Source organism: Mastigoproctus giganteus, chromosome 12 (assembly GCF_048544385.1).
Source record: "Mastigoproctus giganteus isolate SK-2022 chromosome 12, ASM4854438v1, whole genome shotgun sequence".
Lineage (NCBI taxonomy): Eukaryota > Metazoa > Arthropoda > Arachnida > Uropygi > Thelyphonidae > Mastigoproctus > Mastigoproctus giganteus.
In genome coordinates this window covers 44,301,698-44,319,873 of record NC_143586.1, presented here as the reverse complement: position 1 = coordinate 44,319,873, position 18,176 = coordinate 44,301,698, and the positions used below count along the sequence as shown (strand labels likewise).

At 39.3% G+C, this 18,176-nt stretch overlaps 1 protein-coding gene across 1 annotated transcript; it reads left to right on the top strand.

The window, feature by feature from the left end:
* Positions 1-2,029: 2,029 nt before the first annotated feature.
* LOC150076997 (putative monocarboxylate transporter 5) lies at positions 2,030-17,690 on the top strand. Its single transcript, XM_090385752.1, has 4 exons — positions 2,030-2,234; positions 3,237-3,380; positions 4,410-5,816; positions 17,542-17,690. Exons 1-4 carry the CDS (start codon positions 2,030-2,032, stop codon positions 17,688-17,690), a joined length of 1,905 nt encoding a protein of 634 aa, XP_090241878.1.
* The last annotated feature ends 486 nt before the right edge of the window (positions 17,691-18,176 follow it).

Genomic DNA, 18,176 nt, shown 5'->3' with positions numbered 1-18,176 from the left:
GGGCCTTCTTCGCAACGTGACTGAATTAGGCAGTCTCAGGCAAGGGTAGCATGGTTTTCTCCCGGAAACTCGGATTTTCGTCCAGCAAACAGAAAATCGACCTCGGAACACCCGCAATTTACAGACAGTATACACTGAGCAATTATGGCCTTAGTCGCTAAAGCTCCTAAAACCCTACAACAACAACAATAATAACCCCTCAGTCATCTAGACCTCAATGCCTTGCTCTAAATTGCCTGGTTGAGGTCGGTCAAGTTTCCTAAGCTCTATACCCCGCATTTCGAAGTTTTACCTCATGTAGGTGTATTTTTGTATATCTCTTTAAGTGGGTTGCCTGCCCACCTTTGAAGAAGGTCCATATCCTTTTTTTAGGTGCAGTCTCTACTTGGACATAGTATTTCAGTATATACAATCACAAGCCAAGGGGTTAGAAACCTTTATTCAGTATCTAGTAGGGTCACCGTTTGCGAGGTATGGACTTAACTAAGTGGCAAAGAGACCGTTTCCATATTTGACCTCTCTTCCATCAGGTTATATGTCAGCTGCTATATTGTGGTCTGTACAGAACTGCGAAGCCAAACTTCCCGTTCTAATATAGCCCAGGCATTCTCAGTTGGATTCAGATCTGGAGAATTAAGCAACCAGGGTAGATGTTGGAAATCTTGAGAATATTCCTCGAACTACTTAGATACAATTTTTGCAAGGTGGATAGTTGCGTTGTCGTTTTGAAAGAATCCATCAAAATCCAGGTAGAAACGAAGCACTGCTGGTACGATAAGACGGAAAAATATTCATTGGAGGTAACATTACCTTCTAACCATATGAGCGGACCCAGTCCGTACCAACAGAACGTACCCCCAGGCCAAGATACCTCCAGCCGCTTGAGTGGTGGACAGGAGACAGTCTGGGTACATGGCTTCATGAGGTTCAAGCCGCAATTTCACCTTACCATTGGTGCAAAAAGTGTAAATTGAGACCCGTCAGATCGCATGATTCTTTTCCACTGTTCCACAGTCCGGTCTTGGCGTTGGCTTCGCCATTCCAGTCGAATCTCTCGATTTTTTACAGAAAGAAAGTGGCTTTCGTATACGGACACGACTACTAGTTCTGAAGATTTTTCAGTTTCCAGCGCATTATTAGCTCTTTGCTTAAATTAAAATTTTCAGTCATTTGCTGTACACTGAACCTTCTGAAGCACAACTTGCTTTAAATTACTGCGATTTGAAATACTCTTGAAGTTGCTTTTGACACACCAGTGACTTCCTTTGTTTTCTCAGTTGTGCTCCCTGCTAAAAAACGTGCTTTAATAGTAACACCTTTCTGAAAATCGGTACTATCACCTGTCTTTCCCATTACCAGATCGACTAATAAGTTCCAGGAAAGAGTACCGTATTTGTCTGATACCAAGTAACTTGTGATCATACCATGTGACAACTTGTATTTGCATACCTAACGTTTAATTTTCTGTTGACACCAAATGAAAAAAGCTTATAATTTTTTGGCCAGTGAGTGTGGTAGGCGCAACACGTTACATTGGACTTATTTCTGATAAACATTTTAGATTTCTTTGTTATAGCTGTGTTTTTGAGAACTGGTAGATGGGCATTCATCTTACAAGACACACCACTCAATATTTTCTTGGAGCTATTTTTTTTTTTTTTTTTTTTTGTTTCTTTAGATAAACTATCACGTGTTCTTTTATTCTGAAAAAAAAAGTATTTAACCAAAAGAACACGAGACGAAGATGATTATATTACTTCTTTCCACAGACGAGAAATTAAGAGGAGAAAGAAGGAAACAACATTCTCGTGAGAGAAGTGTAACACGACGAAACGCTACCGTATTTTTTGATCACAGTTCAAGGTCAATGACAAGGTGATACGGCGTACATGAGATTGCCTCCGTTTCGACGCATAAATTAAATCAGGGCCCGACAGTAAACCCCTTTAGACTTCGTCTTGTGTGAATGCATCGAACGACTTCAGTTCCATAAACGACCATCCATCTGATCATAGATAGCAGTGCGGACATGCCGGAAAGTAAACCCAAGGAAGGTCCCGATCAGGGATGGAGCTGGCTTGTAACCTTTGCCTGCTTTTCTCTAAGCCTGGTTGTGGCAGGCGTTCGTCGGACCTCTGGAGTGCTCTACGTAGAATTCATAGAGGTTTATGGGGCTAGTAGAGGAGAGGCGACCTTTCCATTCAGCCTGAGAAACTGCGTGAGAAATCTAATTGGTAAGTACGGTTCGTATTATTTATTGGGGAAGAAGACCTCCATTTTGTAATGCAAATAAACAGACTCAGTGATTCAATCGAAAATGAAATCATTAAAACGATGCTATGTAAGCAGGGAAGTATTACTTATCCATTGAGCCCTGCTTACACAATAATAAATTTTCTAATAAGGTTTTTTCTCCCGAATTTCCGGGAGGAAATACCATCTACCTTCGCCTGAGACCAACCAACTCATCCACGTTGTGAAAAAGACCCCTAAAAATTCTTCGCGTCATTGACGGGATTCAAACTTCGGTCTTTTCCATCCGGTTGGGGAGGACGGTGATTATACTAACTCTGCTATTCACGAGGATTAAACATCAGTAAAAGGATTTAATTCAGAAGACTTCCAAATTAAAGGTGTTCCAGAAGCGATAGTGTCAAGTAATTCACTCGGTCTATTAAAAACCAATGTAGCATATTCCTATAAAGCTGAGAAGGTATTCTGATTTGAAATATATTTATCTTCAGAAGAAAAACTGCGTACTTTACTAGATATTATGCCCTTACGGTAAACCTGGCAAAAGAATAAGACATTAGTCCACTCTACAGAGGCGCCAATTGTTGAACCAATCTCGATACAGAGTAGGAAGTGAAAATCCCAGCAGGATTGCAGTTTTCAAGATACTGGTACCGGGGCATCTGGTGTAGACTACCATGCTCTCGTGGGTAGCACAGTTGATATAATCACCATCCTTTCGAATGCCGTCAAAAAGAGGTTTGCCTCTTTTCTGGCTAGGGGTGCACTGGCCCCAGCGGGTCCCCCCAAACCCTTTCCAAACTTATTTGAAGTCGACACACTATGTAAGTGCCAAAAATAATTATATAATAAATTAATTATATTTTAACCAATTAAATAAATTGGTTAAAACAGAATGCTTTAGTGTTGCAATGTACTTTATGATAAAGAACGCATACAATGAATAAATATCTGAATAACTGCAATTTTCCAAATTCTTGCAGGTCCAATAGTTGGTGTGCTTGGCCATCTATATGGGGTGCGTAAGATCACCATACTAGGAGGAATCATCGTCTCCTTGGGAAGCGTCCTGTGCTTCCTCACTTGTGATATGTTATGGATTTCAGTCCTCTGGGGAGGAGTAAACGGTAAGTCACTATAAATAACGTTAGCCATGAAAAATGAGTTAAATAGCACAGGTGCATTGTATAACTCAAGTATCGTCAACTGGCCCTTGTTTAATATTTCCATTTAAAATGTTATTTTGTGTTGTTAGCTGGCTAGGACTGAGTCTACCGTTCATCCATCATCAGATAGACAATGTCAGTGAAAATGTCTCTTGTCCAAAAGTTCAGCAATACATCATATGATATATTTTGTGTTTTAATGACTCCCCCGTTACAGATCTATTTCAGCAGAGGTCTCGCTCTACCCATAAGATGCCACCCTTAGAAATATCAGCCTGCTAGGAACATGTTGACAGCGGAACTTAAATGGCTTTAAGTGCAATGTAGTTGTGATTTCCATCTTGCTAAAACCATAAAAAGTCAATAGCAATGTTCTGTCACTGCAAGTATGGAATGACACGAACACGAACATGCAAGTATGGAATGAAGAAGGTTTCCGGCATGCTGAAAATAGAAATCCGGAACTCTGTTCATTGCCTGAAGCACTGCTACTGAATCATCATTTTTCGCAGACTGGAGTACTGCCACTAGAGCACCATGCTTTTCTTTTCCACACAAGTAAAGTCTATACCTGGGAACAGAATAACAAGGCCACGGTGAAAAGAGGCCATAAAATTTCTGCATCTGTAAGGGATTCTAATTAGCCCGTTTCCACAAGGTGTGTCAACGATCTTAACCTCCATATTACTTGAGGGGATTTGGAGTGCATTATATGATGCTAAAGAACTAGCCCGATCTCAGCCCAATTGAATTGAGATCCGTCGATACGTGTTACCAGTAGATGAAAAACTTCCCTTATGATTACATGCTTTGCTACAGCAAGGTGGTCCTACATTGATCTGTCGATCATTTTGTCTTTTCTATATTTTCCAGTACTTGTTGTACCATAGTGTATAATATTGTATTAACATGCAGTAGGTTTAAGTTAACTCGTGTAATTAAATTTTATATTACTTATTCTTGCTTATTTACTGTTTTTCTCTTGCACAGGACTGGGATTTGGATTGTGTACAATGCTAATGAAGGTCTCCATCAACCAGTATTTTGTCAAGTATAGAGCTACTGCCTCAGGAATAGCTTCGTCCGGATCTTGTTTTGGTGCATTCCTAATGTCAGTGCTCCTAGAAAACCTACTAATCAGCTTTGGCCTGCGCGGTACATTTTTTATCTTGGGAGGAATATTGCTGAATATAATTCCAGCAGGACTCTTGCTGCGCACACCCTCATGGATGAAAACCAAAAACAAAAAATCCATGCAGTGCACACAGCTAGACACGCAGCTGACAACAGTAAGTGAACTCGTCTGCAACCCAAAGAGTAATCAATCATTAGCTTACCAAACAAACAGCTGTTTCACTGGAAACAATTATCCAAACGATGGACTACCAAAGAAGGAAAGTGACCAACAGCAGTATATTCAAAATATCTTCAGAGACACCCAAAGTATTCCATCATGCGGATGCACCAATATGGACAACGATGCATTTAGCCACGACGAGAGCAACGAAGCCATTCCATATTTGCTTGGCACCAATATGCCACTACCTAATTCACAGAACAACAGTAATGTAGATGGACTGAGGTCTTTTCAGTTTGAACAAATTCTGAACCCACATAACATGGTATTTCGTAATTGTGAGTTACATGAATGTGCGAAAAGTTGTGGCAATGACCACAGATGCTATCGTAAGGACACCAGTTCAAAATACAGCAACGTCATGGACACTGAAGATGATAATTTAAGTTGCCAAGAAGATTCCCTCAGCATTTCTATTATACCAACAAATAGTTCAATTTGTCCCGACAAGCACGTTTACACACGCAAACTGAGTATGTATAACATTACAGAGCCGATACAGCGACGGGCTTCCCATGTAGCTGCCACTACTAGACGTCGCTGCGAGCAATGCAGTTTCATTCATTATCTAAAGAATATGTTGAAACTTATCACAGACCCGATGTTCCTGCTCATTAGCTGTAACCATGCATTTTGGTCATTCACCTTAGCTTGCTTCCTCACTGTGGTAATCGACTTCGCATCAGATAAAGGAATACCTGAAACTAAGGCAAAGTACATCATCTCTGCATTCAGTTGTGGTGATCTCATTGGTCGCTTAGGTCTCGGGTGGGTCACGGACAAAGGAATCATGACTCAACGAAATTTTGTGATGATCAGTTTTCTCATTCTGGGAGTGGCGATTCTTCTATTTCCCGCAGCCAGCAGTTTTGATGGCTTTGTTGGACTAGCTGTACTTTATGGACTTGGAGAAGGAAGCGTACTCATAATGATCGGACCTCTAACTGGTCACTACTTGAGACCTGACCAACAATCGCATGCAATGGGATGCAAATGCTTCCTGTCTGGCATTCTGTCTTTTGGAATGTCTCCCATGATTGGTAAGTATTATTACTATAGGTACAAGAGAATTAGTACTTTACGTACTCTTTATGTGAGGAATCGTGGTAAGATTGTTGCGCCCAAGGGCGATCCAGCATCTTCTAAACGCGGGGCTAAATAGGTGTTCTGGGAAATCATGTTCAACATTTTTTTGTCCATGAGGGGGTTATAACCCCTTTAGCCCATACGTAGGAGCTGGCCCTAGTTGCTCCCTCTCACTCTACCAAAATGCATGGCAACTCGTTGTGATGGAAAAGTTATTCTGTAATCAGCATTAAAATCATCGCAATAATTTTAAAGATTAAAAATCATTTAATATTATGTATTTTTAATTTTGTATATACACTGGTGTTCAAAGAAAGTGCCTAGGAATTTCACATTTCTAACCCTTTTTCGCGATGGTATGTTAGATTAATGACTAGTATCACAAACAGAAATATAAACAAAAGATATTTATTAATAGTCAAGGCAAAGCTAAGTAATATTTGACAGGTGCTCTCAAAATATTCCAAAATGAGAATTTGTAACCTTTATACAACAGTTTTGGTAAACACGACAATTATGGCTGAAAAATGTTATCAATTTGCTTCAGTTTATCATTTTAAATTGAAAACAAAATGAAAAGTTCACCAGATGCAAACTAATATTTAGTTCATCCGCCTCTGGCCCTGATGACAGCAGCACACCGTCGAGGCATTGACAAGATCAATTTCTAAGATAATCAACTGATAGATCGTGGTTCAAAACTCCAATTATGAATTTCACGAAGAGTCTTTGGTTTCTTTCTGGCTACTTCAGATTCCACACGATGCCAACAGTTCTCTATAGGATTCAGGTCCGGACTGTTTCCTGGCCAGCTAACAGTTGTAATGGACAGTTTTTCCAACCATTTTTTCACCTGTAACAAATGTCAACACATTACTGTCGAACCTCTAATGCAGAAATGAAGCTAAAGTAACTACAGAAGTGCCTGCTTACACTTTTCGCCCATGACAAGGAGCAGAATCGTCCTGAAAGATGCAGTTACTTGGCAGGTTGAAATGGTCTCTAACGGTTGGCAGCAATTTGCCTTCCAATATAGCCAGGTATCCATTGGCATTTTTATAAATTGCAGGTGACCTACTCCGCGATACGAAATGCACCCCCATATGATTTGGCTGGTAGGGAATTTCACTGTAGACACCATACAGTTTGGATGGTATTCTTCACCACGTCTACGACGAATCGTTTGTCTTCCATCAGAGCCATGCAGGTTGAATTTCTTCTCATCCGAGAAAATAACCGACTTCCACTGCTAAGGGGTCCATTTGACATGCTCCTTACACCAAATTAATCGGGCCTTTTTCATTTTTTGTGTGAGGAGGGGCTTCTTCTTAGGACGACGGGTACAAGTACATTTTTGAAGAGGTGTCTGACTGTTACTGCACTTGCTACCACTCCTGTATGTTCTTCCCATTCTCTTTTCAGCTCAGACGAAAAAGCTTTACGGTGACATTAAGTGCTTCAAAGCGCGATCCTGTTTTGGCGTAGACTCGTTTGCGTCCGGTTCCTTTTTTCCTATCAGCAGAACCAGTATTCTTGAGTTTGGAAAGAAATCTACTCACTGTCGACTGATTACAAGATACTATAAGCAATATGACGGGAAGAACATCCTTCCTCACGTAAAGCAACAGTAGCACTCTTTCTTCGTGGCGTGAACTTCACGTAACTCACCATCCTGACACAAGCAAGGAATGACTGCAACCCTTGCAGAGGGTGCTGTTGTTGTTATTTGGCTTTTACGAGCATTAGCAACGAAGGCCATATTGTTCCGGGGATATGCTGTGGTCATTCCCTGACCTTTCCGTATCCTCCTTATTTGGTGGTCACGGGCTCGAACCCCGGTCTAATCAAGAAGCGTGTGCTACGCACTGCTGCTTTGCCACCTGGCAACGGAGGCGCCTAGAGCGTGCTCATATAGCTGAAAGTAACAGCTGATGCGATATTACGTCATCAGCTAAGCGTGTCAATCTTATCTGATGCAATATTACGTCATCAGCTACGCATGTCAATCTTATCTGATGCAATCTGTAAGAAATATTGCCATATACTCGGACGACAATTACAATTTTAAGGGGTGATGCACTTTCTTTGAACACTAGTGTATGTAATAGGGTTTAAAATAACAATTGTTTATTCATATTAGTTTATTGTATATACTCAATATACAATTGATTAATGAAAAAATGTCAAATTAAAAGGAAACCAAAACGTTTCAAATTTTAATCTGGCACCTTGGAGTGCTTTCCAGTCGTTTCTGGAACCAATACAAAAGTAGCTCGGTCTCTCACAGGTGCCAATTGTTATTTTTAATTTCTGGAAACTTTTTTTTTTCTTTAGAATTTTTCTCCGGCGTTACAAATTTCATATATTCTTAATGAATTGCAATACTTTTTGCAACTTTTGTATTTTTTTTAATCAAAAAGTAAATACAGTAGAACCCGGATAAGAAATTCCCGCATAAGAAGTTTTCCTCTATACTAGGTTTGGTTTCTTAAGTCCCAATTTCAACTCTACATGTTGTAATTATTATTTTCCCGCGTAAGTTTCCTGGGTAAAAAGTTTTCCCGCATAACAAGTGCGTGATAAAGAATACACAGTATCATTATAATGACATTTTCCCACTTAATACGTTTTTTAAATACAGAATCTTTCTTTTATATTAAAAACATATAAACATTTTGGTAATCGTACAAGTTAGTGCCAAGCATCATTTTAGTTCATAGTAAATCACCGAAGTAGGTGAAATGCCATCGTTTTTGTTACATCTCATATTGTTAATGGAATGCCTTCACAACGAGTTAGCCTGATATTGCACTACCTCGAATAAGCAACGCTTCGCCAGTGGAGAAGGATAATGTAACTTATTCTCGGCGGATACCACCACCCCAGTACTGTACCTAGACTTCTCTCCTGGCGAAATATTCATCTGGGGCCCCCCTCTGGAAAAAAATGTAATGTGGAATTCGTAAAATTGAAAAATAAAGGAAACACCCAAATATTATTCAAATCATAATAAATGGGCCTACTGTACTGAAATTCATAGGATTATCTTTTAGTACATCTTGTTCTATTGGCATGGCCAATCCATTAAATCTTTCTTGGCCAATTGTTGCTCGTGAATATGTTTTACTCATTTTGAGTCTTAAACTCCCCTCTCCAGGCGCAACCATAATTGGCAATGTTAATAATATCCGAAATGGTGATGTTGGCATATCATTCAACTAAGTTTTTTCTTGAATAAATGTCAATAATTAAAAGCAACCAATTTTTTTTCCTTTTAAAACATGCTGCAAAGATTGGATTTCTTGTAGTATCTCTTTGGCATTGATATTGCTGCTCCAGTCTTCGCTATTAAAATTCTTTCAATTTCTTTTGAGCTTTCAATTTAATTCATAAAGTTTTCTGATTATAGAATAAGATGAAAAGCCGAGGATATTTTATTCACCTGATCAAATCTTTCTTGAAAGCTAAAGCTAACTATATCGATCACTATACTAAGAAAAAAAAAAAAAAAAAAAATATATATATATATATATATATATATATATATATCCGTTTCAAACCTCCTGGTTGGATCAATAGTGTTCATCTGATGAAGTTTCATAGGTAAACTCCCACTTCTGGTAACACCGATGGTTGCAATGTCTATAGAGCTTTAACCACACACAATTTAAATCTTGCTATTCTAAATTCATTTTGTTAACTAAGAACACCATCAATATAATTGCAGTGTTCATATCAATTATACTACTTTGCATGGCTTTATTACTTTATTTATAATACTCAATATTTCATATCAAACAACTACACTTATAATAAACTTAAAAGAAGTAATTTCCGTTAACAAACCTTGTAGTTCAGACCGCAGTTTTGCATCTTTTCCTTTGGCCTGTTCCTTGATTTCATTTAATGCAGTTGTAATATCCAGAAACTGATATCGTACTGTTGCAACAGCTTTTATCTTTCCTTCCCACCTTGTTTCTGATAGAGATTTCAGTCATTTTTACGTGTCTTTTTAAAATATCCCACCTACTTGGAGAAGCAGCGCAAATCTTGTATAATCTTTGAAATGTTCCAAAAAAATAATTCTGTTGTTGTTGAAGATGTGCTGAATCAGATAAAACGAAATTTAAATTATGCACGACACACGGAACATAAAAAGCTCTTCTATTTTCTTGTAAAATTCTTGCTTATACTCTATTTGTCCCAAAAAATTAATTTCGTTTAACACTGATTATAAAATAAATAAAATTTACTGTAATAGAAATAAGCCAATATTGAATTTTTTTTTTGTACAATGAAAGTGTTTTTTTTTATTATTTTTTTTATTTAAAAATAATTAAAATATCATCGGAATTCAGGCCCCTACATTCCCGGGCTCCAGCCCGGTTCGCCCGTACCTAGGTACGGCACTGCCACCACCCCTGGTTTATTAGGTTGTTCGCAGTGTAGGCAGGCAAGGCAATTGCCTCTGGGCCGGGGCCCTTTAGGGGCTCGGCGTCTTTGGCTGTCTCCTGTTTTTTTCAATTTTCTATTGAAAATATTGAACTACCTTATTCGAGGTAGTTCAATATCAGGGCAACTCGTTGTGAAGACATTCGCAATATGAGATACAGGGGAGTTTTAGGGTATGTGGCGCCCTTTTAAAATTTTCTTATGTGTATGTAAGTTTCAGGCGTTCAAGGTACGCCTGAAACTTACATACACATAAGAAATTTAAAAGAAACGATACCATTTCACCTACTTCGATCGGTGATTTACTACGAACTAAAATTATGCTTGACACTTACTTGTTCCATTAATGAATTTTCCGTAGTCTGCGCCTTTCAGCGTTAAAACCTTTTTAGTATAAACATTTAAATATAATGGAGATATTAGTGATGGCCACATGATGCAAGGGTTATGCTGCACCAGCCAAAAAAACATAAATAAATAAAATAACAAAAAACACATAAAATAAATAAGAATAAAAACGAATTAATAATAAGAAAATTTAAAAAAATAACGATGATAAAAATTAATAAGAGAAAAGGAAATGGACAACCTATGCATTTCCCTCCTCCCTTAGGTAATTATCCAGCTGACCTTTGAATTTCCCCAAGACTGTCAGCCTTTACCACCGATGTAGGTAACTTATTCCAGTAATTTATAACTCGCTGGCTAAAATAAAACTTCCTGCAATCCAGTCTAAACAACTCCCCCCGTAACTCGAAATTATGTCCCCTAGTTCTACAGGGTGTCTCAAAAATATTGTTACAAAAGTTTAGGGGTGGTAGGTAACATCTAAAGGAATGTGAATCGCATAGGAACCCATAACCAGAAACGTCACCGTAAGTTCGTAGACGGCGCTGTTCATCAGATCGCGAGAGGGAAAATTTCTTGTTTACTCATTCAAGCAGTAGTCGCCGCACAAAGAGCATGCATCGATATACGAACTGTGAGCTGGCAGACATGCACCTAGTGTATGGATTAGCAGAGGGCAATGGACGAGCCGCTCAACGAATTTATGGAGAACGCTTCCCAGACAGACATGTACCGGACCACCGTTTGTTTGCGCGTGTGCATCAAAATTTGTGCGATTATGGGTCATTTAGAGATCACATCAGAGGACAACGGAATCAATCTGCCTCTAATCAGGCAGGAAGACATCGACACACCCCTGCTGTTGTGGGAACAGCTACCAACTCTTCAATCAGAGCAGTCCCTAGAACTAAAAGTTCAACCAAGGGTATTTTCGTCTCGCGACTCGAACCCCAACTGTGCGGTACAGAAGTAGAGCAGCATATCAGAACTCAACTGCAGATAGAAGTAAACGTAATAAAAATGAATTCCAAACACGATTCGTACAGCTCTTTCTATATTCAGTGTCAACAAACGGATTTTGATCTATTACTAAAGGATCACTGCTGGCCTGAGGAGCCATTATTCGGCCTTTCTATGGACGCCCCCCTCTTCCTCGTACTGGGTCATCAGCCAGTGACTTAGCAATCGAAACTAGTCAACGGGAATGACATATCGAGCATTTTTCAGATATTCTGGAATCTCAACTGGGAAGAACTTCTATAAATGATTCATCTATCTCTTCATCCTACCAGAATTTGAATGACTCTAACTCTTGTGAAAATACCTTTCTGCCATGTCACTTGCCAACAATTAAACCAAATAACTTATGCCTTACTACAGCATCAAAAGATGCAATTACTGTATTCTATATGAACGCACGCAGTCTTGTAAAACATAATGATGAAATCCTCGCTCAACTGACATCATGGAATCTCCATCCAGACCTGATGGTTTTTACTGAGACCTGGTTCTCCCCTGAAGTTTCAGTCCGATTTCAAGACTATGCTCTCTTTCACAGTTGCAGATGTGATTCTAAAGGGGGTGGAGTTGCTATTTACGTTCACAATCATCTGCGATGCTCTGCCTTTCCTATCACAAATCTGCCTGATCAAGCTTGTGAAATCACTTTTATCCGCATTGCTTCTCTGGTGATTGGGTGTCTATACCGACCTCCCTCAGCTTCAGTCAACAGTTTCCTTGTAACTCTTGACAATATTCTATCTCACTTCACAAGCAAATCCCTTAGTCTTCTGCTGATGGGAGACTTTAATATTAACATACTTCAAAGCTCTTCCTCTCAAGTGCAAGACCTAGATGTCATTTCTTCCAATGGTTTTTCTCTTCTGACTGACGGAATTATCCCAACTAGAATGGGAGAGTCCCACAATTCCCTTCTTGACTTCGCAATTGGGGAATGCTCACTAACCTATGCAGTACTGGATGCAACCATTTCTGATCATCGTCTCATCTTAATGGTAATTGAAAATGAAGAAATTGTGGAAGAGATCATGCACACTTACAGATCTGTGACTCCAGGCTCTCTCAATCAGCTCTGTTATGATCTCCAGCAGTCTTCGTGGGATGGGGTGGCTGCTACAGATGATCCTGAAATTGCGACGAACTTCTTCTTTGAGCATATCCTAAATAGTTACGAAAAACGAGCGTCATACATCAGGATCCCAGGGAATAAAAAGACCACTAGGCCAAGATGGAAATTATGCCCATTTATGTCAAACAAAATTTGTAACATGCTAAAGAAAAGGGACAAACTTGCAAGAATTGCTAGAGAAACAGGAAAGGAGGCGGATAAAAACAAATACACAACGTACAGAAACAAAGTCACCGACAGTATTAGGTCGGAGAAAAGGAAATATTATAGTTCCCAACTTAAAGGCGTCATTACAAGCAAGGAAAAGTGGACAGTCTTGGACAAGCTACTACCTGGAAGAAAAACGAAATCACAGAGCTACGTTGGAGATGTAGTTGAGAACGAGGTACTCATTTCGGATGACCAGGAAAAAGCCGCAGCATTCCGTAATCACTTTATCTCAAGCTTGAATAACCTTTTTAAAGACGAAGTTGACTCTAGAGATAATGCAATGAGAGAATCTGTCAAGCACTCAATGAGCAGCTCTTTTTTCCTCGCTCCGCTCTCAGATCAAGAGATTTTAGAAGCAGGACATCAATTAAAAGAAAAGGGAGCCCCTGGCTTTGATGAAATATCTCCTGCTCTGCTGAAAAAGGTCCTTAACTCAATTCTACCTGATCAAGTATATTTAATTCACCACTGAAGTATATTTACAATCTTTCCGTTCAATCTGGTAAATTCCCGTCTCAATTCAAAAAAGCAGTCATTGTTCCTATTCCTAAGGGGGAAAATTGTAACTCTATCAACAATTTTCGTCCAATAGCTCTACTCTCAGTTTTTGCAAAATTATTCGAAAAAATTCTTCACGGCAGACTCATGGGCTTCCTGGAAGTCAATCAGCTTATCCATCAACAACAGTACGCTTTTCGTTCAAAAAGATCCACTGACCTGGCAATTGTTGACTTCTGCTCTAGGATCACGGACCGTCTTGAAAAGGGTCACTATGCAATAGCACTGTTTCTAGACCTATCAAAAGCTTTTGACTGCATAAATCATAATATCCTACTCAACAAGCTCAACAATCTTGGCTTGAGAGGAAAAATTAACCTTCTCCTTGAAGACTACGTTACTGATAGGCCATTTGTCGTTAAAACAAACCAGTCTTTTTCAGACATTTCTTATTTCTCCAGGGGAGTGCCTCAAGGCTCACTTCTCGGACCTATCCTATTTGTTCTTTACATTAATGAATTTCTCTCTCATTTTCCATCTTCCCACCTAGTAGCGTATGCCGATGACATTTCCATTCTAATCACTGATAAAGACCCTAACCAACTTCAATGCAAGATCTCTGCCCTGCTCTCTGAAATGCAGTTGGCTTCAAAAGAATCAGCTGATACTAAACCCAGAAAAATCCAAATATATGGTGTTTAGGACGAAAAATAAACCATTAAATATTGATTTCGAAATAACATACAAAGGAAAACAACTGGAAAGGGTGAATGATACCAAGTTTCTAGGAATCTGGCTAGATGACAAGCTGAGTTGGGATAAACAAATGATCACCTTACGAAAGAAAACTTCGTCACTAGCAGGAATACTCGCCCGAGCCTCTGCCTAGGTACCTCCTTCCCTTCTCAGACTAGTATTCCTTTCCTTAATACAGCCTCACTTCACATATGGAATCATCTCATGGGGTACGACCAGTCAATATAACCTTACGAGAATCAATTCAATTGTCAATCGATGTGTTCGTTCAATTTTGGGCCTTCCCTGGAATGCATCGGTGACTTCGAGATATAAGGAAGCGAGACTCTTAAACATCTACCAACTGATACAAAAAGCTGAGGCGGTCTTTGTCTACAATGCTTTGAAAACACCGAAATTTCCTCCTCTCTTCAGATCCTTTTTTATAACAATAGAAGAAGAAGGAATAAGATATAATTTAAGAAATGAAGCGAACCTGAAGGTTCCGCTTTTCAGAAAAGCCATAGGCCAGAAAAATATAAAATACAGAGGCGCAAAAACCTGGAATAATCTTCCTGAAAACATCAAAAATGCCATTTCACTAAACAAGTTCAAGAAGCTCCTGACTGAACACATCACCAGGGATGTCTGATCTAAATCACCTTCCACTCAACTCCTGAACTTTCCACAATGCATACCAGTTTGGAAATTGTGTAAACAAGTTGAAGGAATAGCTGTCAAAAAGCTTGTAACACTCTACGCAATTATTTCATATTTTTTTCTTTCATACTTGTTATTGTAAAAGTACTCACAATGTAATTACAAGTACTGTTGTTAACCACGCGACATGTGTGGTTGATTTACTAAGTCTCTGTAATGGAAGGTAGATACATGTCCGATTCATGATGTATCTGTTTTTATTGTTATCTTTTTCAAAGGGAACACCCCCTAAAAAGCCTCTGGCTTATGTGTTCTCCCTCCCTTCTTGCTGTTATCTCCCAACAATTGTAACACAAAATAGGGATAAATAAATTATCAATTATCAATTAGAGGTAACAGGAGTAGTGCGAGCAGACCACGTTCAACGCGAACTCCCGCCATGGAAGAAAGTGTGTTGAATGCCATCCAGAATAATCCTACTACCAGCACACGTGCCTTTGCCTTAGGAGTGTCTCGTTGCAGTGTACAGCGTGTCTGGCACGACGATTCCTTACACCCCTTTCATCTCCAAAGGGTTCAGTTACTGCTCCCCAAGATCATCCTGCACGTGTGGCTTTTGCACAGTGGTTTCTCCAAGAAAGTGTTCAAGACTTGAATTTTCCAGCCTATGTTTTGTTCACGGATGAGGCTTATTTCACTCGGGAAGGCTTATTCAATCAGCACAATGCTCATGCTGGGCTCACGACAACCCACACGGTGTGCGCCCCCATGCGGCACAACGTCGCTTCGCAATAATGACTGCTTAGTCGGCCCATACCTGTTACCATCCCGAATGAACTCCGCTAAATATCGGATCATTCTTGAACAAGTTCTACCAGGGTTACTTGACGATGTTCCAGCAAATGTGAGACGCAACATTTGGTTTCAACATGACGGTACGTCTGCCCATTATGGAAGGTGTGTTCGTGACCATTTGAACAGGCGTTTTGGGCGTCGATGGATTGACCGTGGTGAACCCGTTGCCTGGTCCCCACGCTCACCTGATTTATCGAGCCTTGATTTCTTTCTGTGGGGGGCCCTCAAACCTATCGTGTATGAATCGCCTGTGGAGACGGAAGTGGATCTCGTGGCGAGACTCGTCTGCGCTGCTGCTACTGTCAAAGAAACTCCAGGTGTGTTCGACCGTGTCCGCCAATCCATGCTGCGTCGGTGTCACGCATTCATCGCGTGTCATGGTGGAACCTTCGAGCATCTGTTGTAACATCATGAAATGCATCCATCTCGTACTCCATTGTTAATATTATGTCAAATAAATGTTTGCCACTAATTGCTGTCTTGTGTCATTACTGTTTCTTGTGCCTCTGCTACTACTTTCCCGTGACGTTTCCGGTTATGGGTTCCTATGCGATTCACATTCCTTTAGATGTTACCTACCTCCCCTAAACGTTTGTACCAATATTTTTGAGACACCCTGTAGAATAATTTATAACCGTGAAAATTTCGTCCTTATAAATTTTGCTTATGCCTCTCAGAGCCTTAAACGCCTCAATCAAGTCTCCTCTAAGGTGCCTAGTTTCCAAGCTTTGCAACCTACATATTCGAAGCCTTTCCTCATATGGACGCCCTTTTGCCGATCTCACCAGGCGAGTTCCCCGTCTTTGGCCCCTTTCAAGAACAATGTCTTTCTTTAGGTGCGGTCTCCATTCTTGAACACAATTCCAAGTGTGGTCTAACAATAGCCTTATATAATGGGATTATGACGTCCTTATCTCTACTAGCGACTGTTCGATAAATCATCGATAGGACACCATGGACCTTCCTTGCAACCAAATTATTCTATTAAATTTTTGCGGGCTCCGGCGTTTCCCCTATTCTCCCCTTCTCCTTGCAACCAGTCTACCAGTTTCCTCTAGACGGAGTAAAATATTTATAAATTCTGAAATACTTAAAAATGATCTTTAACTTATGTGCATCTTTTCATTTTTATTTATGTAGTTAATATTTCATACCCCTAGACAGGGGCATATTCAGAGGTGGAATATGCCCTCTTTTAACCAAAAATTTGAAATTAAAGAAAAAACGCAGGAGGCATTCTTTAAAAAAAAAAAAAAAAAAAAAAACTCAAAAGCCTGGTCGCCACACCCCCTTACGATGTTACCTGGATACGCTACTGCCCCCACGTCATTTTCCCTTCTAAGAAGTTATCCCGCATAAGAAGTTCTAAACCTACAGTATGGAAAACTCCTTATCCAAGTTCTACTGTATTTAAAAATGCTATTTTTACACACTTTTATTTTTTTAATCACTTCTCGGAAGTAAAAAAAAGAAAAAAAAAAAAAAGAAGTTTTATATATAAAATTTAAACATGACTATTTGGCTCTACCATTTTCCTGTTTGAAAGACAACGTTATCCAAACTTTTGGCAACCCAAACTTCGTCAATGTGGTAGACAAAAAAGAAAATATAATAATAAATAAAGTTGCTCATCTGCGATCATTGCAATAACTGAGCAGTCTAAATGCTTTCAACTACAAATACATATGACAGGACGAGAAAAGGCCTCCTACTTTCCATTATAATTTGCAAAAATTCTAAAAAGCTATTGTTTCTTTTTTCTTTTCGTGCAGGTTTCTTCCGTGATCATGTAGGCAGCTATAATGGAGTTTTCTATGTTCTGGGTAGTCTTGGAGTGCTTTCCAGCCTTTCCTGGTTTCTGGAGCCAATACTGATGAAATACAGAAATCCTCAGAAAACTCTTAATATTGAAGATGATTAGTGCGTCATCAGAAATATGGTTTCCTCTCTGATTCAGAACCTCTTTAGTGAGATATAACAGCGTTTGAATTAAACATCAATTGAGTAATGTTATTGCTTGTTATTAACCATTTTTAATTTTTTGTCGAATTAACAAGATGATTTTATTTTTCATAGTTGTATAGATTTTGCACTTCTGAAACATTAAGAAATCTGGAACTCGTATTAACGATCGCATTTGTGTTTAAGAATCCGTATAAAAAGAGTGATGACATTTTTCTTTATAAGGTGCTTGCAAGATTATCTTGTCCTTTCACATTACTGGAGTAAGTTACCAACAATGGGTGGTAGAGGCTGACAGTTTGGGGATATTCGAAGGTCAGCTGGATAGTTACCTACGGGAGGAGGGAAACAGATTTATTTTATTATTTATTTTTTACTTCAGTATTAGCATTGTCCTCATAACCATGTGGCCAATGCTAATACTTGTTTCTGCGGCCAGCAGGAT

Coding starts and splice junctions, on each gene's coding strand:
- LOC150076997 (XM_090385752.1), top strand. CDS start 2,030: ATGCCGGAAAGTAAACCCAAGGAAGGTCCCGATCAGGGATGGAGCTGG. Junction 2,235..3,236: donor CTGCGTGAGAAATCTAATTG/GTAAGTACGGTT, acceptor AAATTCTTGCAG/GTCCAATAGTTGGTGTGCTT. Junction 5,817..17,541: donor TGGAATGTCTCCCATGATTG/GTAAGTATTATT, acceptor CTTTTCGTGCAG/GTTTCTTCCGTGATCATGTA.